We start from the raw sequence: 20918 nt of genomic DNA, 5'->3' as shown, positions 1-20918 counted from the left end.
GAGATGATCAAGAATACAGGTCTTACCGGTCATCATCTCTCTTTCAGCAGTATGATTGCTAAGCTATGTAAATCAGGTTAGATTGATAGACATTCTACTGTGAAATAAAGAATTAAAGAAATACTTAATAAATCAGTTTTTTCTTGTGGGAGAAAAATGATATGCACTATTCTACACAATAAAATCACATGTTAAGAAAGGTATGAGTATATGGTAACTGAGTCCTAAGGATTTCTTCTGAATTTCGTCCTGCCAAAAGGGTGCTTTAATCTGCTGGACATATCTTAACTCTCAAAACTCAATCTCTGGCTGACTTTTGAACCTATCAAGACTAGCTGATAATTCCTGTTAAACAAATTTCATAAAATTGTCTTTTTTATTCTACAACATTTCAATATGTTGCAGAGAGCTGTAGTAAAGTACTGTTCTGCAAAGAGTGCAAAGAAGAGAAGATTGGGTTAGGCACAATCTAGGAAGAGCAAGTAAGTTAATGGTAACTGTGGTTTTGAAAAACTATCAGGGTGAAAGAAATGTAACCATCATCAGAATCCTACAGTGATCACACTCTCAAAAAGCAAAGTTGTTTTGTACTTTGCTTTTGCCTCAAAAAATTCTCAGTGAGAACAGCAATAAAAAATCAAATAAAAATAAAAACCACAACAAAAACCGCCTCTTTCATTAAAATGAAAGCCCCAAACATTCCCTTCTCTCTTTACAGCAGACCAATTGTTTTCTGAGGGGAATAGTTCTAAGTTCAAAGGAAAATAAATTCCTTCAGGTTTTCAGAGCCACACTTTAATTTTTCTCACAATACTGTGGCTGCCAGAAGGCACTTAACTGACTCCACAGTAGAAGGTGAGACTGACAGTTTGAAAAAAGAACCCAAAGGAAACATGTTGCTCAGAAGCAGATTAAAAAAAAAAAACCTGCTATAAATTTTATTTTCAGGAGTTAAATTAATTTAATTTTCACATGAGATAAGAGGTCATCTAAATAAAACGCTCCACATCTGAAATGTGGACTTTTTGTAATAACCTATGTAGTAAATCCCCATTCAAAACATATGTCCCACAGCTAAACCATGACTTTCTAGTTCAATTGCACACAATTCACGGCCTATGTTAAGGACAGTGTACAAATGAAAGATATTCAAGAGACATGAAAGCCTGAAAGAATGGTCACTCATGAGTCATTCCTAGCAGACATTGCACAGAACATCCTAAATCAAACTGGGCTGGTAATATCATTTTACTTTATATAAAGAACAGCCTTGATATTTTGGCACTACTTAAGCAATAAAGGTATTGGCTGAGTGACCTGGGGAAAAATATTAACAGTGGTGGTTATGTCCTAATAATCTGTCTTCTGTCTGCCATTTTACTACTCACACTTACTCATTCATACCTCTAAAATCTTTACAATCCTCCTATGCAATACAGCTATTTTAGCTCAGATGTAATAACAGCTAAGATTTTTAAAATGCAAATGCAAGTGAATTTTGTGTCATTACTCTTGACTTCTTCAGGACTTTATTATGATACATCCTTTGCTTTACAGTGTCTTCAGGATTTGCAGCTTAAATCTTGAAAAAACAGGTCAAGTTTGCCAAGACATTAAAACATGGTCTGAGAATCTTCAAACTGGAAAAGTCTATGTTAAAAAATGCCTCATTGCAATTATGCCTCAAATACAAGGTGAGGTAAAAAAAAAAAACTTAGAAAGATATGTCAAGGCTGTGGTCTTATGAAGGGGTTGTAACACCTGTTCCTTATTGCTTTTTCCTCTCCAGTAAAAAAGAGACATTGCTTGTAAAACAGTATCTTTTATCATGGCTATTTAAGGAAAACAGAGGAGAATCAATAAGGTCTTTCTTTTTTAGAGGTATATGCTGACCTTTAAGCACAGAATCCACTCATGAAGTCCTACTAGGAGGAACAAAGTGTGCCACACCACAACTGCATCCTCATTAGCTGGTAAATTGGTTCAACAGGAAGTTGAAGAGATGGAAGCACCTGTCACTGAGGCTCACACATCAGTAACTAAAAGCTATCCAGAATGTGCTTGGATTTATGCTTTAGACTAGATTTAGTTTTGCCCTTTAGGCTAAATGCCTTTTTCCTATTTCCCTGGTAGACCCACACTGTCTGAAAGTCCAGTTTAGAGGCCCTGGAGCACAACTGCTGCATGCCCACAGTGGAGATTTTAGTAGTATTTCTTCTGAAAATCCCTCTTCCCTGTGATCTAAGGGCACAGTGCAAAGCAAACCAGACCACAGTAAGTACTGACACCGGGGTCTCTCCCTCCAAAGCCACATTCCTGCTGGAGATGCACTGCATGCTATTACTTTACCAAAATGCTCTTTTTCATTGGAAAACCAAAGGACAAAATGGTCCTATTTGAAGGACACATTCAGTTTGTGAATTGAAAGAATCTCTCCAATATGGTCTAGATGGGCTACTCAACAAGGAACCTAAAATCTCTCATTGGACCAAAACACCCTTTAGACTATTATTTCCAAACAAAAGACAGAAGACAGGAGCTGGAAAGATGAGCTTGCTCTAAGGGTACAGGGCCACCAGAGAGAAGCCCTTACAAGGCAGTGACCTGTAAGGAACACTGCTCTCTCTCAGTCCAAGCTTCAGAGCTCAGTTGCTTTGATCTGCAGGGCTGATATGCTGGAGAAGATGAGTTTTAATGCCAAACAGTAAGATCCAAACTCTAATGGGCTTTGCAGCTGGACATCAAGGACCTCAAAGGCCAGAAAGAAAAAGCAGAACTGTCATTGCAAAACTACTCTTACATTAATGTGGAGAGCACTACCATGATGTTGTGTTTCATACAGACACGTTCCTCTCCACGATCATTCAGACAATTGTGTCACTGTCTCACTTGGAAGAGAAGACTTGGGAATGAAAAGGACACAAATTTTTGTTGAAATGCAAGAGAATTCGGATTCAAACTGTACTGCAAAGAGTAAATGTGTTGAGGCCAGCAGGTCAGATCACATGTGCACCACTGTGATCTTATTCTGGACATGCTGCTTAGATCTTTCTCCTCCCATCTACCAAAATCAAAACTCTGAGTGCTTTTGTGTGTGTCTGCATGTGTGTGTTAAAGAAAGCAGCTAGAAACTGTGTTCTTAAAAGCAAGAGACATCCTTCTTTCTCTAAAGCACTACTCATTTTCACAACTGCTTCAACACACAGCAGCTTTTTCCCTTGATAACAGAGTGCAGTTTCTTGGTCTGTGAGCACCTCCAGGGTGTCACAGTGAGTGAAAGAGTCAGTAACAACAGCAGAAGAGTCATCATGACTGAAGCTTCCTGACATAGCTTTAAATTATATTCATGAATCACAAAAGATAAGGGTTTTGAGGGAATGCATTAGGATTTTATTTTTATCTTTGCCCCTGGGAAATTAAATCCATTAGCAAGTTATGGAAAGAAATTGTTCCTTCTTTAATTTGAGAGATTCAACTGTAAAAATTTTTCTTTATTTCACCTATTTTCTAGATTAAGTTCAACTGTAGTTCTGTTTGGTTTGTTTAGTTTTGCTAATTTCACTAATCATGTCTATAGCTGTAGGCCTGACTCTAGAATTTTTATTTTCCTTGAAATTCCTTACTTTTTTAAAAAATTCCAATACAGATCTCATTCACACAAATTCTACAAGTATTATCTGTTGGTTATGACCCATGGATATTCTGCCCACAGCAGAAAACAGAAAGGAAAAAGGCTATCAGATTGCAGCTCCTATGAAAGGATGAAAATAATATTCCTATTTTATTGAGATGTTAACAGAACTTCACTGCAGATCAGATGCAGCAGCTGTAATTGTCATGTAGGTAGTTCGCACATCCCACAGGATGACACAGTAGTATGATAAAACAAACATTTCTGACAGCTTCATTTTAAGAAAATGCCATCAAAATCTTTCAAAGGAATTGACTAAACCACTATGGAACAGTTCAGTGTTGTTTAGCTGTTGTTTAGTGATTGTTCCACATTAATTGAAGACCAGGGATAGAAGTCTTTTCCTCCAAAATTATAATTTTTCTCAACTCCTAACAGACAGCCAGTTCCCTAAACATAGTGTTCAAGGGAAGGAGGTTGTATTTCAAAGGCTTTTGAAAAGTAGTCTGTCATGTTTTACTTGCTCTTTAATGCCTTCAGTGAGAATTAGTACACTGGTAATAAGTGTTCCTTTCCATAGGCATTACTCAGAAGTTCATGCAGAAATACATGGTTATTTGTCAATGTGAAGGGATGTCCATTTCCATGCACTCATTTCTTTAAAAATGAAGCTTGATAGATGGAAAATATAAAAGCTGTTTGTCTAATACTGCAGCAAACTTCAGCATAACAGTCTACATATAATATAGACATTTATCTTTTATTCACAGAGCAAAGTAACTCCAAGGCAGCAGCTTCCTGTCTGGATCAACTAGAGCATTTTAGGTGTCTTGCAAGAACACATCAAGACTGGTTCTCTTGGTCCTTAACTGGAAACAACTCTTTCAATTCTGAGGTAAACAAGCACAAGCATCTCTGCTGTCCAACATGCCATTGGTTCTTAACAGCCAACCAGCACAAGTTTGCAAGCAAAATGTAGTTTATGGGAAAGGGAAAGCATTAACCACAGGAAAGGTCAGAAAGGCTTCCAGGTCTGAACATACAGTATTAACAATACTTACATTTTCTGTTGTTCCAGTAATTACATGAAGACCATCATATGTTGACTTAATGTACATACCCTAAGAAAAAGACATTATGGGAAAGAATTTTTAAAGTGTTTCACAAACCATCACCATCCAAACAAAACTTGCATATCTCCTAAAGAATCGCTCTTTTCTTTTTGTTTTCTTTAAGACATGTGGACTTTATTGCATGCCATGAGGAATTTGTCTCTGCACAAGAAAGTGGTTTTTTATACACTTCAAGAACAGCCCAAATCATTTTGGCCCTAATTAGCAATAGAAAACTAAAATGTTTATCACAGCTATGTCCATAAATACTTCCCAGTATTTTTAAACACACTTCTTCAACTACAAATAGAACAATGGCTTCCCAAAATCCCCAGAACTACAAATTGCCTTAGTATGATCAATATGTCTGTTTTGCTTTGAAAACTACATTGAGTTTTAAAACATCTGGAGTCTTCAGTAGGCAACACTGCAAACACAACTTTCAAGCCAGTGCTTGGAATTGTGCCTGTAAAGTGGCTGTAAGACCTTCTCAATAGCTTCACTCATCCCAATGAACACTTCAGTTATAAAACTCAATGATGGAAAATTCAACATCAACTTTCTTAGCTACCCCACTTCTTTCAAAAAAATATGAAAAAGGAGGGATAACCTGTGAACAGACAGAAGTTCCGGCATGGATAGTCCAAGACAGTGTCTCAAATATGCCTTTCCACCAAGCCTCAATTCAAACATTTTAACAACATCTACTATGACAGTGAGAGAAGGAAAAAGGGAGAGATAATTGGCACATTCTGAGCATTCAATAATTTCTGAGGAATTTCCTTTACCTCAACCACTTTACAGAAAGCAGGTAAACACTGAGTGCCTGAGTAAACATCCTCTCCATAACCTACTCTTCCTCTTTTTAATCAGAGTGCCACAGAGAAATCTGTCCCTAGCTGAGGAGCCCAGTGCACTCCCTGGTGAGCAGGAACGGTAAAGAGGCAAAGAAGACAAATCAAGTTGGACTAACCTACATTGGGACCAGAACTGGCACACATTTTGGTAGCAGCTATGAGCAAGTACACCTAAATTAACAACGTAGATAATATCCCTAGTAAAACAAGCCAGGGGCCTCCTGAGTTTCTCTGGAAAGGAGCCCAAAAGTGAACTCCTATTTTGTTCTGCACAATTACATAGTGTTAATCACATCACACCCAATTATCATGTTCAGCTGCCACAGTTAGAAGGTAAAATAATCCAGAACCTACTAATTAATACATGGTCAGAAACCCCCTGACATCATCCTTCAACTTCCAGCATCTCTATGAACCTTCAGCAATTTGTCCATTGATTGGCTCCATCACACAGCATTTGCTTAACTCAAATGTAGAATGGCTTTTTCATACATTTATCCTCACAACACCCCTGTGAGGTAGGGAAACACTAATAATATACACACATCTTAACACTCACACAGATATCTTACAGGAAGCATAATGAGCCACACAAGAGGCTGAAACATGTTGGTATCTGTTCCCTGGTACGCACACCTACCCTCAAACCACCACTAATGGGGACCTCAATCCCTCTCAGGATCCCCATCTAAGTCACTGGGCCACACACCCTGCAACATGGCAAGAGCTAAAACCACAGTGACCATGGTTATAGGAACTTGGAGTCTGGTTCCCAAACAGAGCAATTTCTGAAGAAAGCCACATCTTTATTTTTATGCACAGTGAGTTACTACTTTCAACCTTAAACAACAGGGTGAAAGCCAAGGGAAAAGTTTCACACTTTATGCTATACAGTGTTTAGTTTTGTGCAAAGCATTATTCCAAAGGATAGTAAATTCATCCAAGTGTCCTACCATTCCAGAGGACAATTCACATCCAATCTAGTCTTTTTAATAAATTTAAAAGACTTTGAAAATGCAAAAGAGGAGAAAGAACTTTGGCAAAATGTTCTTTAAAGGCTAGGATCAAGATTTTGCACACATTAAAAAATAGAGGGAAGAAGGAACCTGAAAAATATCCACCCTAGATTATATTTATTCCACAAGAGCAAAATTAATGTTATATTTGTACCATGTCACAATTTTACAAGAGCCAACATAATTCTTGATATAAGGCAGCTTTTAAATGAGGAGAGGTAACATTTTGCAACACAAAAATAAGCCCTTTTCACCAATGTTTCTTCACTCCTTGGTTTAAGTGAACAATATATGGGAAATGGTACAGAGAAGAGAAAAGAACATTTCTGGCTTACAACTGTTTGATCTGGAATGGAAATAAGAATACCACACACATCTGCAGGTTTTCTTTTCTCTGCCTCCTTGTGGCTGCACAATATCAATAATACTTTTAGCAATCAAGAATACAGGGGAAATCAGTGTGTGCTCTGTCCATTTGCACTGAAATAAATTGGTAGATACAGTCTTAGATACTCAAAGATAAGTCCCTAAGAATTTACAAGAATCAGTTACACCAGATAAAAGCAAAGATAATTCCTGCTATTAAAATAACCATATTATAACCAATCTAGTAATCAGGAATAAATGTATGCCTAGATTAAAAAATGAGTAACTCGTGCCTAATTACATGAGAGATTGTCCTGATCCAGTTATGGGTAGAGCTCTAATTTCAAATCAATCATTACACTTTATCTTGGTGATTAAGGGTTAGAAAAGAGACCTTTTGTGCTTTTTCCCCCCCTTTTCTTTGCTTTTGTTTATATTTTTTCAATAATGAAAACAGAATGTGATATATTTATAACATATTTCTCAATATTTATGCAATGCTGGATGGAAAAAGAAAGAAGATACAAATTTCATTTTATCACACATGTAACTGAATTTTTTACTTTGACTCAACTTTCATGGAGCCCTCCAAAGTCACATGTGCCTCTTTAACCCCAAACAACTGTTAATAACTCTTTCCCAGCTCTTCCAGTATTTCAAACTAAAAAATTCAGGAGAAATATCAGAAATAGTAGCGCACTGGAATCCTGGAAAGAGAGTAGGCAGTACACTTAAATCAGCTGCCACACCCTGCTGTGTCAATGACTTGTATTTTATGAGCAATTTTTTACATTACAGCTTTCTTTTGTGTTTGCTTCAGCAGGCAAAAAGGAACCCCATATTCTGATGAATTTACCTTTGTGTTTCTGAACCCTTGAGATCACATCACACTTACCTGGGATTAAAATGATTATATGAACAGGAAACAACTAAAAGTCAAGATTAACCTTTGCTACAGATCTCTGATATTCTTTTCTATATTAAAAATAAAGTAGGAAACGACTGTTGCAGAAAAACTGCCCAAGAAAAACCCGGTTTTCTGCTTTTTGTCTAAATAGATTCACTGTTTTCAGTCAAGCAGTGACGTTCTTAAGTCTTTTTCATGGTAAAACATACTACCTAAGCTAGCCAGTTTGGTTTCTTTGTATATGAACAATGTAAAAACAAACAAAATTAAATTCTCTTACTGATACAGATGAAACAACTTGCAAATCCATAAAGGAAAAAATAGAAAAAAAGAAAGGATTACACATGGGAGCATGTTGGCGATTGCAAAGTTGACCACATTAATCCATTTCAAGGCTTTTTAAGTAAGTTCCTATCATGAACTCTTCACCCTTACTGCACAGCCATTGCAGGCTATATCTCTTCCCCCAGCAGCACTCACTGGAGAACATGAATGCAGTCAGTTACAAGACATAAGGATAGAGGGGAAAAAGAAATGAAAAAAAACCCCAAACAACAAAACCAATACCAAACCCCACCCATAACATTGCTTTACCCAGTACACAAAAGGTTCTCTACATTACACCCTAACAGTTTTTTCTGCTTGCCAGGATTAGTCACTTGAAAGGTTATTTAGTCAGAGATGCTAGCTAGTTTTAGTATCTATGAGACATGGTAACACATTTACTTGATCCTTTCTCATTCAGGTATTAGTCTGAAAATTTACATGTACCTCTGACAAATACTTACGTTTTCACATGAAAAGACCAAACACAGTGAAGGAACTATTTGTGCTGATTAAAATATCCTGATCATGCCAATCTTCTTTAATTGTAAAAGCTTCAAGCATTTTCTTAACTCCATCATATATTTACCATGAGTTTAGGGAAACAGCATTGTTTTCCAATTGTTTCAACACCAACAGCATTGTTTCCAATGCTTTTAACTTCCTTCTCATGTCCTTTGCTTTTTCTCTCCCACATTTACTTTAGCTTCTTAGCTATTGAATTTGAGATGGTAGATGTTCTGTTTATGATAGGTGACAAAAAAATCTTCCCAGTTGGCAGTCATCCTTGCCTTTTTTCTTCTGCCTGAAGTCCTTCTGTTTTTATACAACATTTTATTTGTTGATTGGTAAAGCCAGCACAGAACTGTAATGTGGGTCAAAAATCTGGAAACAGGAAAATTGACAATAAACCATTTTTCCAGATCCATCATTGCACAAATCCTGGAAGAAGGTCCAGAAATGATTGAGCTTCACATTCATCCCAGCATTTCTGATGTGCAAAGAATATTCACAACTCCAAGCTCCACCACCAGTTCTTAAACTGACACCCTCAGCACTCAGTGGGGCAGGTATTAGTTTACAAAGCAAACAGAAGCCCAAGAGCACATAAATCACCAGGAAGCACACGACACAGGTGGTCTGCTGGCCAGAATGGCGCGGCTCCGAAGGGAAGGGGACGATTTTCACTCTCCCGGCGCGAATCCACATCCTTGGTGCCTGCTCTGGAGAGCTCACAATCTACAGGAGCGGCACAAGGCCCAGGCAACACAATAGTGGCACACAGGCAAGGATGAGGGGAAAAAACATGACTGTCAAAATGGCATTGTATCCTTCTAAAGCTTGTATACTGCATGGTTGCTATTTTCCTTTTTTAAAAAATTACATATAATTATTTTTTTAGACAATGACATCAAGACCCTGCTAAATTGGTTGACAAATACATAAAAAGAAAAAAACCCTGCCTTGAAGAGCTTCCAGTTTAAACAGACAAGACAGACAGAGGGTGTAAAACAGAGGCACAGAGAGGGAAAGAGATTCTCTCATCAGCTACCCAGCAGGAACAGACCCATGAAACACACTCTTAGTTACAAAAATACCATTCAGCATTTCTTGGTCCCTGGGAGTTCATACCAACCTACACGAAAACTTAAATGAAGGGGAAAAAAAGAAAAAAAAAAAACCAGCCACAAGACAAAGGAAAAAAAATTCAAGTTCAGATAAAAAATGGACAGCACTCAAAAAAGGGTGACCAAGAGAAAGAGGAAGATTTTCTCATTACAATAGAAGAAAGTGTTTCAAAAGGCTGACTGCAGTGGTTCAAAAGGTTGACTACAGGGGAAAGGAAGGGAAAGAGAGGGAGCAGAGAATCCATGAGAAGCTGAAATCCTGAAGGACAAGTTTAAAATGGATTCAGGGATAAAAAAGAAAGCCAGAAGAGGAAGGGAAAAAAAACTGCAGACTAAAACAAAGGATGGGGCCATATTTACTCATCCAAGCTTTTGAGGTTTTTCTCATATTTCAATTGCAATTTTCCAAAAGAATGGAAAATTAATTTAGTGTACAATTGCTCAAAATAACTTGGCATACCAACTTTGCCAAGAAAAACAAATCAACCCAAAACCCAGCTACAACCAACCACCCAAAACCAAAAATATTCTCCAAAACTGCAACAACCAGACAACTTCAAAAACCTGTTGTAAAGAGTATGACAGTCCTCCTTCAAGACTATTCAAGAATATAGAATGAGAATAAGCTTGGGCAGAAATTGCAAAAGCTATTTCTCTAGACAAAAAAAAAAAATTAACTGTATTCTGAACATCTTTTCTATCTCCAAATATTATGGGAACAGATATTATTAAAGACGTAAAGTCATACATCTGGAATTGTTACCAGTGTTGGTTTTTTCCATGCAGCGGGTGTTGGATACTTGAGTAAACAAGAGATCAATGGTCAGCTCTTGAACAAAAAACACAGGATGGCTGCATTAAGAGCCTTCACAAGCACCTGATTAAGAATGCAGAATTCTTGCAGTAAAATTCGATGAGTTACTTATCAGCAGTGCTATGAAGCCCTGGAATAACTTATAAAATAGCTTTGTATCCCCGAGATACTATGAAGCATTTTCCAGAATCTGACAGGTTTTGTGCATAAGCCCACGCAAACTTCTTGGTTGAGTTGATCTCAGTAATTTAAGTCCCTTCTGACTTCAAGATCCTAGAACAATCTGAACCATTTTTCAGAAGCTGGTATAAATGGCAAGAATTTCTTACTCATTTCTCCCTGTTCACTAAACTCCGCATACTTCAGTCAGCTTTACAAAATCTCTTCCTGTTAGCCCAGCTGCATGAGAAACCAAACTAGCAAAAGGAATCAAACTGTTTTCAAACTTTAAAATAGAAAAGGCTAAAATGTCCTATTTATTTTCATAAATACAACTTCTTTTAAAACCATCACTTTCTCATCCTGGATGATGGGTTTGATTAACTGCGTACTTCTTACCAGCCCTTCACTTGGCTTGATGTTTGTAAGCTGGATCACCTCGAGATGGGCAGACTGGGAAACCAGCGGATCAGAAGAGAGCGAGATAATGTGATCACAGACTCCAGAGAGAGTTTTACACTAGGAAAGAAAAAAGAAAAGAAAAAGTCACAATAAGCAGACCACTGCTAACTATTTGAATGTCGATATACAGTTGAAATCGCAATGTTTCTCAAGTTCATACAAGGCAGAGGGGGAAAGGCCTCAGGCAGCAATACAATATGAAATACATAATCTGTGATGACCCTGAACTAACAGCATTAGATCAGGGAAGAACAGGATGCCAATGCTTTTGTATCTGAATAGAGACAAAGAGGGGCTCCCACGCACTCTCAGGGATAGATGCCCTGCTCAGGCTCACAGGGAATGTGCGGTGACCCCAGCTCCCACCCCACCCACATCTTTTGCAAAGACAGTAAGTGTCTCAAAGCCCACTGCTTTTCATTGAATGTGCAGCTGTTCAGCACAGATGAAAATCAGGCTCTTGATGATGACAGGTAACTCCCATTAACTCTGAAGTTCTATACTAATAAAACATGCTAATTGTCCTTGGACTGCATTTCTCATGTTCTACAGCTGCCACACATGATTTACTGTTGCAGACATGAAGATTACAATAAAGCACCACTTCACAATGGGATAACTCTTAAACCAGTTATAGTTGGCAGCCTCTGCAGCAAGACAGAAAAAAAATTCTAAAAAGGCTGAAACTGTTAAATTGGTACTGCTTCATCTCCTGATCTCTCACTCCCTGAACAACCTCTTCTAAGAAGCAGGAATGCTGTGAGGCTTTCCTATCATTCTCTGTAAGAAAATGATTTTTGAGAGTTTCAATGTTTTCTAGGAAGCCCCCTTTCAGCAACTTTAAATGATTTCCCTATTCAGATTTCCACTCCATCTTTTGTCAGCAAATTCAGGGATTAGGAGATTCTTCTGGTCCCAAAACTGTGGGCATGTCCAAAAGCAATTAAGAACCAGCTTAACTCCTCTGAAATTCCAAAGATGAAAGCTAACCAGTCTTCTCAAATGACTGAAACACAACTGCACACAACAGTTGTTCCAATCAATCTTCCAAGATCCCAAAGTACAGTAAAAACATCTGCAACAATGCTATGGAAACGTGATGTAAAACCAGATATAACCTCCTGCCAAATCACCATTATGATTTCAAATTGTAAACTACAAATACCTTATGTAAAAAGGGAAACTTTTAAAAAGTGATTAAAATCAAACAAACAAAACATCAAAAAAAAAAAAAACCCAAAAAACCAACCAAACAAAACAAAAAAAAAAAAAAAAAGAAAAAACCAAACCCCACCAAAAAATCAAACAAAAAAAACCCCAACCAATGATAGTGACATCTTAATCCTGTTACAGACCAGTACACTCTTCTTCTCTTTAAAGTATTTAAAAACAGATGAAAGTTTAGGCTTACGCAAAAATTGCTTATTTTACTGAGCAATAATATTTCAGGGTGAATAAGCAAATCAAATGGAAAATGTAACAAAAGTTATAATACCAACATGACCTTCTTCCAGAAAAAATACTAGCTTCAACCACAGTCACATACATCACCCTTCTACTTTTTCATGATGGAGAATCATTACTAAACAGAAGACATCAAGAAATCTATAAAATGAGGTTAAGAATGGTTTGTGCTTCAGCTGAACTACAAAAAAGTGAAAAAGAGAACTTTATTGAAATTTGGGCTTCTTTAATGGCTTTTGGACACATGAAAATTACTTTGAGCAGACATTTTTAAAATGTAAAATTATAATAAATTACATAATAAAAATGAAAGCTTAGATTTGTGTTGATTTGTGTTTTTAAATACAGTGTTGGCATGTTATTTCTACTTCCATCTTGGAACTGCACTGAGAATTATTGAAGAATTGCTTAAAAAATTACAGAGCACTCAGCTATTTCTGCAAAGTGAAGAGACTCACATCATAAATTATTCTCTGCAGATGAAAATGGAGTTTTTCATATCTGTTTAGACTTCATCCACCTATTCTTCCCAATAATCTCCTCTAAACCCATTAAATGTATGGAGTTATTAGCAATTTCAGAAAAGCTTCTATTTATAGTGAATTAATTTTTTTATCCAATTTTCAACTGTTGCATTGCAGAGAGATGCCAAAATACACAGAAAAGCAGTGTTCCTACCACCTAAGACAAGGTATGGCATTTCACAGATGTGGCTCCTCATTGAAGAACGCGCTCCCAGCTGCCTTGACAGATGATGGGGAAAGGAGAGGAGTTGAGCAAGTCCAGGATGTGGCATGGAGCAGAAGCCTAAGGTGAGATGCATTAAACAGTCCTGTGGAGCAGCTGCACCTCTGCCCCCATGAGAGGGGTTCAGGCAGTCTACACAGCAATGCCTATGGGGATCAGCATTCCAGTACAGTTAATTGGTTGCAATCATAAAAAAAGATGGTGTGAATATTCCTCAAGAGGAGCTCTGGGAATATTAGGTGCCAAAATCACCAAGCTGCTAGGATAAAAAAAATCTGCCATATGTTTCAATGCATTTCTAAAAGACTATTGCCTTTTGGGTCTCACAGCTTCCTTATATATTCCCACTGCAGTCCAACATTAATTAATTATGGGGATAATGTGCTGCTATAAACTACTATACATTGAAATATTTTCATTAAATATTCCTTGGTTAAAGAGCTGAACTATAAGTAGGATCAGGTATCTATTTGGTGTATGTTTCAGTCTCAAGCTGCTCTGAGTGAAATACAGGTTGGATATTAGGAAAAGGTTTTTTACAGAAAGAGTGATAAAGTACTGGAATGGCCTGCCTGGGGAGGTGGTGGAGTCACCATCCCTGGAAGTGTTAAAAAAAAAAAAACAACTGGATATGGCACTCAGTGCCATGGTTTGATTGAGGGATTAGGGCATGGGTTGGACTTGATGATCTTTAAGGTCTCTTCCAACCTAGTCATTCTGTGATTCTATAAAGACAAATTTTCATTAACTCTGAACTTGTCCAGAGAGAGCCAGGACAGCAAGCAGCACACACTTACACTGCAGATATTCTCTGCCCACTGCAAAGGCAGGGTACATAGGCCCTCACTGGAACCATGTCCAAAGGCTGACACAGGCAAAATTATGCATTTTTTTCCTTGCCTTTACTCTCAGGAATCTCTCATTCACAGTTTGTGCTGATAGCATGCTAATCAATAGGTGTACAAACAAAACAGTCTGTTGGCCATGAAGGTGCTTCCTCCCCATTAGGCATCCGTATGGAAAAAACCTTGGACCCATTCAGTGGATCAGGTCCTTCCAAGGCAAAGATGTAGCCACATGGCAAAGCACTCAAGCATTGCACTTCTTCCATTCATTTTGTTCCTAACAATTTTTGAGCACATTATTTCTCAGCAGAATTATTCAGGACAATCTGTACCACAGACATGTATTTTAGTTCCACTAAAATCAGATGGTAGTCACCTTTCCTCTCAAATTGTCATACCTTTGGAGGCTTTGTAAAACTACACCTCTGATTATGAAAACACTGTTAACAAGATCAGGATCGTTTATCCTTTGTAAGTGCTGATTGCCTGCTGCAATGCAGTATTAGTTACAGTAAGACACACAGGAAGATGAGGATCCAATTGCTCCCACAGAAATCAGCAGGCATTAAAAATCCCCAGCCTTTTTCAAGCTGCACTCAGCTCCCAGTATGCAAGGTATCTGCACATAGTGAAAGGATTTGTCCAGACCAAAAAAAAAAGCAAGTTACAAAAGATTAACTGAGAGAAACCAACAGATAATTATATTTTCTCCTGTTGTCACATGGTCCCTGTTCTCACTATGAGCCTTTAAAGCAACGATTTCAGTTCTCTTTTGCAGTAACTCATCAGTGCACTTCAGTAATAAATTCTCCTCTCTATTCAAGTGACACACCTATAATTGCAGATTGAAGCTACACCACAGTCTTTATGTGCAAAGCTAAATGACTCAAAGGAGAACAAAAAATATCACCACACAGCACCTCATTGTTTGGTAGAAATTCAAAGGGAAACATTATTTTTCCCTCAGTAGGCAACTTCTTTATGCCTCAGAGCATGAAGAATGACAGATAATACTTAGTTTCTACCTGTATTTTTGGACTGTAAGGTACCAATTTCTAACAGCTTTTCCACAATTGCTCCTTCTTTCAGCCAGGGGGATGGGGAGCTAAAGGTGACTGAATTAGATTTGCATCTGCTTCTATTCTCTGTGGCTACTCCAGTTTGTGCAGGGAAAACATCTGTGTTCTGCATCAGATGAGAACCTATGGACACAGCCTCAGCGGCCTCTCCTCAACCTGTCCATCCATTGTCTGCTCAGCTCAGGCAGCTCTAGGGTCACCAAGCATTTCTGCTCAAGCAAACAGACTTAGGTTTGTCCCTTCCTTTTACCCAGGCTAGTGGCCAAGTTTAAATTCTATCTTGCCAAGTATTTGCAATACTGAAATGTCCTGGCTTAAACATGCTCCCAGGACTGAGAAGAAGAAAAGCACCAGCCTCCCTCATCAGCACCCCACCTATGGCATTAGAGTGAGGAACAGGATACCCAGAAGACATATGGACTTTCAAGACTAACAGTAAGAAAAAAAATGTCAGGGTAATGTTAAGCTTAGTCTGTTAGTTTAGTTAGTAGCAGCTGTCAAAGATGAATGAAGTCTAACTAATTAACTCAAGCCAAACCAAATCATTATTAACCAATTAATTTTAGTCCAAAACAATTGCTATATTGTACAGAACACATCAGTAACTCCAGCAGTCTTAAAACCAAGTGGGCCTGAACATGCACTGATGCATACATAAAGTTGAAATAGTAAACCACATCTGCTTTTGGCTGTAAAAAGAGAAGTTTCTATTAAACTGAAGCTTGTTCGGTTCAATTTACAAGGTATAGACTCTTGAAAGGCAGAAGGTGGTTACATTTTCTTTTTTTTTTAAGACTATAAAATGATACCTTTGACAATGTATTTTTAGTCCATTATACTTCTACAACAAATATTCAAATACAGTGGGCAGGAGCAAATTATCATCACTGTGGTTTCAATGAGGCTCTTGGAAAAAGAGAACATTCTGATCCATTGCTTGTTTCTCTTTTTTTAACTCTTCAAATTTGCATAGCTCATTTGTTTTTGAAAAAACTTCTGAATATCAGTTTCCCTTTGCAGATCGCTTTCTACAGTTTTTCAACTCAAAAAAATAGCATTTTCTGTTTGCAGGACATGCAGCCTAATTTTTAAACAGGGAAACTCCTTAATAAAAGTGTCTTTTTTTCTTATGGAATTAATCTAAAAAAGTTAAAAGAAAAATTATTAAAAATTTTCAGTTAAAACTTATTGTTAATCTGACCGAAGCCTGGCTTCTACTTTCTATAATTAGTTCTTCTAGCTTTGCTCTTCTTTTAATACTCTACTGCTTCATGTGGATTAATCTGAACTGGGTATTTCCATCAAATACAGCCTTGAACAGCTGGACGGAATCAATGAATTATTTTTCAAGTATTTTAAAACTCCAGTCAGAATTTTGCAAGGATTAACATATAATTCCCCAAATAAGCAGATATAAACTGATAGCCTTTTAAGTTGAACAATTTTCTAAATACTTTATCATCTCAAGTTAAATCAATATAAAGATTCTAAATATGAACTAGCAAGAGCATAGTAATTTTCAATTTTGAAACCAGGACCACACCTATGGCCTATCCTTCCCTATTTAGGCCCTATGTAATACTAAACCTGCTTTCTTTAAGATACTAAAAAAATTAATAATGCCATCTACTTCTGTTAGTATTATTTTCTAGTGCTATTTCATTTCTGTTTATATCAAGAAATTATTATTAGTATAATTTAATTATTTATTACATTGCTGACTTAGAGGAAGCTACCCTGGAAAAAACATACTGAGAAATGAGGTGGCAGAAATCCAAAGCATTTCTCCTTATTCGTGAACATTTCAGAAATTTAATGAGCAGAACCCAACACATTATTTCTATGCGGTTTTATGCTTCTTATTCCACAGAAACCAAGTGTTTCTGAGAAAGAAGTCACAGAAAAAACCCCCCAAATTTTAAGAAATGTAGGTGTCTTTAAATAGCTTTTTCAACACTAGGACAAAAATATTATAGAAAAGACATTTTTTTCCCTAGACACACTTTGAAAGTCCGTTTAGAAGAAGTAAACAAGTTCAAGTAGGTAATTGCATCTTAAAACTTCATAATTATTCAGTCAGACCTTTTTCATTCAGATACATTTTATATGTTTACTTGAATAACAGATTCATTTCCTGGCTAACCTAATACAATAAGTGATAATCAAAATGCTTTTTAAAAACATTTGAAACTCATATTGCTTGGAGCAAACAAAAATATATCTTCCCTGAATATCAGCTGAAGCTATACAGTTGTGTGTCTTCAAAATACCATTTCTTACAAAGCAAATCCTGAAAAGTCAACATGTGAATACATTAAGTGACACTGAAACGTGCTGTCTGTGGACAAGGCAATTCTGCCATCTCCACAAGTCACACACTGTCACCTCTGAAGGAAAGAGGGCATTCATGTGCTTTTAGAAAAAATTAGTGCTGTTAGAATACGAGCACATGAACCCTTTTTTGGCCTCCCTAATCAAAGCAAACTAGTCAGTCATTTATTTGAGATTCTTGCCTACTTCATCATGCTTCAGAGGAAGCTGTTGTCATCTTATTGCAGGGGTTGTTGTCTCCATACTGTTGTCTCCTTGTCACAGAAGTTCCACACCCTCTTGGTGTTTCTCGCGAACAGCCCCTCAGAGCACTGACTTTCTTCTCCACAAAGCAGCCAGCTAACTCCAGTTCCCTTCTCACCCAGCCACCCCACTCTTTTATAGCATCTTCTTCTCCTTGGTTACAGCTGTGGCCTGGTAAGGTCAGGCCTGCTCCTAATCTTTGCTAATTGGCCCAGCTGCAGCTCCTTAGGGATAAGATTACTTTCTACACTATCTTTATTTTCCTGTATTCTATCCCCCTAGAGGAAGCCATGAAGACTCAGTGATGGGTTAACTTTGGAGGTTTCCTTGTGTGTAATTCAATAGCCAAGGATGGTCTCACATCTCTGTTGTGCCCACACATTCTCTTCTTCCCCACTTTGGCACAGGCTCACTCCAAGGGAAACAGGGCAGCATCCCCACAGGAGATCTGTGCTTACAGAGCTCCAGCCCTTGATCCACAGCATGAATCATAAAAAAAAAACAAACAAACAAACAAAAAAAAACCCACAAAAAAACCCCACAAACAAACAAAAAAACAACCCCCTTTTCATTCCATGGACAATGGAGATGTTCAACCAAAAAAAAAACAACCCCCTTTTCATTCCATGGACAATGGAGATGTTCAACCCAGAACACAAAAATCTACTACTCTGATCCAACAGTCTGCTCCTAAGGTGGTAAATATCTTGGTGTCCTGACAAGTAAGAGTACACAACTGTCCTTTAAATTTGTTTTTTTTTTTTTTTTTTTATTTCTGTAGCTCTAGATCGATTTTACTCATGTAAGAAGGCTCTCTTAAAATTTGGCTTCAATCTTAAGTAAGAATACCTTGCAAAAAGGATTTCCTTAAGCTAATTGCAAGAAATGCTAACTGATTGTTAGTAATTTTTTTTTACTTTTTTGAGAAACTTGTTTCCTTGTGTCACGAAGAGAAAGTAGTACATGAAATTACATGGGATGAGCCCACAGCTTTGAATTCAACTTCTTGTCCAAGTCAGCTCAGCAAACACAGCTCTATGTTTGTATCTGATCATTCAAAGGCAGCTGGATAGGATACTGGTCAAACGTCACTTCAGATGGGAAATGGACTCTGCAAATGGACTTGGAATGGTGTGATCTCAGAATTTAAAAAGAGAGAATTTACTTCCTCTCCTACAATATCTGTGCACATGTCCTCTCAATCTTTCCTATTTCTCCCAGTATTTCTAACTCAAGGTTCCTTCTGTGCCTTTCCCACAAGTACTGCTGTTTTTGTATCAGAGAAACCCATTTTCACTGTTGGATTGCTCCCTCCAGATTGTCTAATGGGCTAAACCCATGACACCTTTTTCTATCTTCCAAGGAAAAGGGTTAGAGGGAATTGTGACTGCTTTCAATTCCAATTCTTTCATCAACCTTTTTACCTGCACATGTAAAAAACTATCTTTCAAACTGAAAATATGATGAGTATCTTCTACGTGCCTCTATGACCTCAAATGCCATAACTTAATTACTTAGTCACAGATCTATCTTTTACCAATTGCTTTTGGTCAGCATTTCCCCATCAAATCCAACTGATCAGCTGATATGCACCATGGTCAGAAATGCTCCCAGTTACATGTAATCCATATAGTTGTGTTTAATCCTTACAGGGTCATTTTTAACCCACGGCTTCACTAAGGCATTCAAGGCTCTGTCTGTGCTCATGTTTTCTTTCAAGCTTGAGCAATGATCACAGAAGGTACATTTATACCTGTGTCCATCTGTGACCACAATGAAGTTACTGCAGACTAAAGAAATAAACCTACAAGAGTCTGAATGATGTAAAATAATTTTGAAACCTGTCTCGATTTTGTGTACTCATGTATCCTGAATTAACTCCTCTCAGTTTCTTCAAAACTGTCTGTTAATGACTGTATAAAGTGATGTTTTCTCAGTCCTAAATTCTGCCAGCTTTCTTTACAATCCTTTCTGCCAATTTGTATAAGGTATATAGTGTATATAAAAGATTTCAGAACTCTCGGCTCTTACAGCAGACAGCAAGCATGCTTTGAAAACCAGGCTATATATATAAATTTCAAACTCATAGCACTTCAGCTTTTGCCAAGATTATGTAATGAAAGATTTTATTACTTAAATACTTGCAGAGGTTGACCTAGTGTAGATGACGATGTCAGCCTCACTAAATTTGCTAATTCTTTATGTCTCACACCTGAAAAAATGTCAGTGAAACTTAAAAATACAAGGAGACATTTTATTCCACATCAGTTTCCACTGTGAAATGAAAGCATCAAAAGCTTACAGGATTCAGCCTGACAAGCATTTCGTACAGGTACACTATGGATAAAATAAATAATGGAAAAAGAAGTACATTTACTGGGAAGATCACTTAAAGAAATGTAGTATATTCTGGCTTAAGCTCTGGTAATAAGAACAGTAAGATATCAAAACCCACCTGAATGTGAAATAAATTAAACTAATTCATTATTCACCCTGAAAGAGATTATCTTCACTTCTAACTTCTAGAAACAAGCTGTGGGTTAACTTAATACTCACTAAAGCTCATTCACAACTTGAAATACAATTTAATACCCAAAATTTGGGTGCAGCTCTCAGACAAAGTTTACTCAAGCTTTTGACACTCTATACACCAGCCTTTTAAACTCATCATGTTTTCTGATGCCCTGATAACTTTTATCTGCTTTATTTACCATAAATAGCACTAAAGATTCTCAGAAGAGACAATTGTATTTATGCTGAGAATTCAAAAGGAAACACTGCATTAATTTTCCTATAATTAGGCTATCTCCTGGCTCCTATGGGGAATAAAGCTGTATAAATTAAGCTACATTACTAACACAAACATAAATTATTTCATAGAAGCCTAGCAACCATCTCTCTCTCAAAAAACTGCCTTTTTAAAACATCACTCT

The 20918-nt window shown here is 37.3% G+C and overlaps 1 protein-coding gene across 7 annotated transcripts in view; it reads right to left on the bottom strand.

Moving 5' to 3' along the window:
- The window catches only part of CNKSR2 (connector enhancer of kinase suppressor of Ras 2), a 207030-nt gene that overhangs the window by 111375 nt on the left and 74737 nt on the right, over positions 1 to 20918 (bottom strand). For 6 of the 7 annotated variants that reach the window (XM_059467046.1, XM_059467047.1, XM_059467041.1 and 3 more), the window contains exons 6-7: positions 11214 to 11333; positions 4693 to 4752 (exon numbers count right to left, since the gene is read on the bottom strand). In XM_059467046.1, the coding sequence (XP_059323029.1) occupies positions 4693 to 4752; positions 11214 to 11333 (180 nt within the window). The remainder of the gene's footprint in view (positions 1 to 4692; positions 4753 to 11213; positions 11334 to 20918) is intronic. The other variant, XM_059467045.1, reaches the window with a different exon arrangement.

This window comes from Ammospiza nelsoni, chromosome 2 (genome assembly GCF_027579445.1).
Source record: "Ammospiza nelsoni isolate bAmmNel1 chromosome 2, bAmmNel1.pri, whole genome shotgun sequence".
Taxonomy (NCBI): domain Eukaryota; kingdom Metazoa; phylum Chordata; class Aves; order Passeriformes; family Passerellidae; genus Ammospiza; species Ammospiza nelsoni.
Note: the sequence above shows the minus strand (reverse complement) of the source record. Positions and strands in the feature narration are given on the sequence as shown.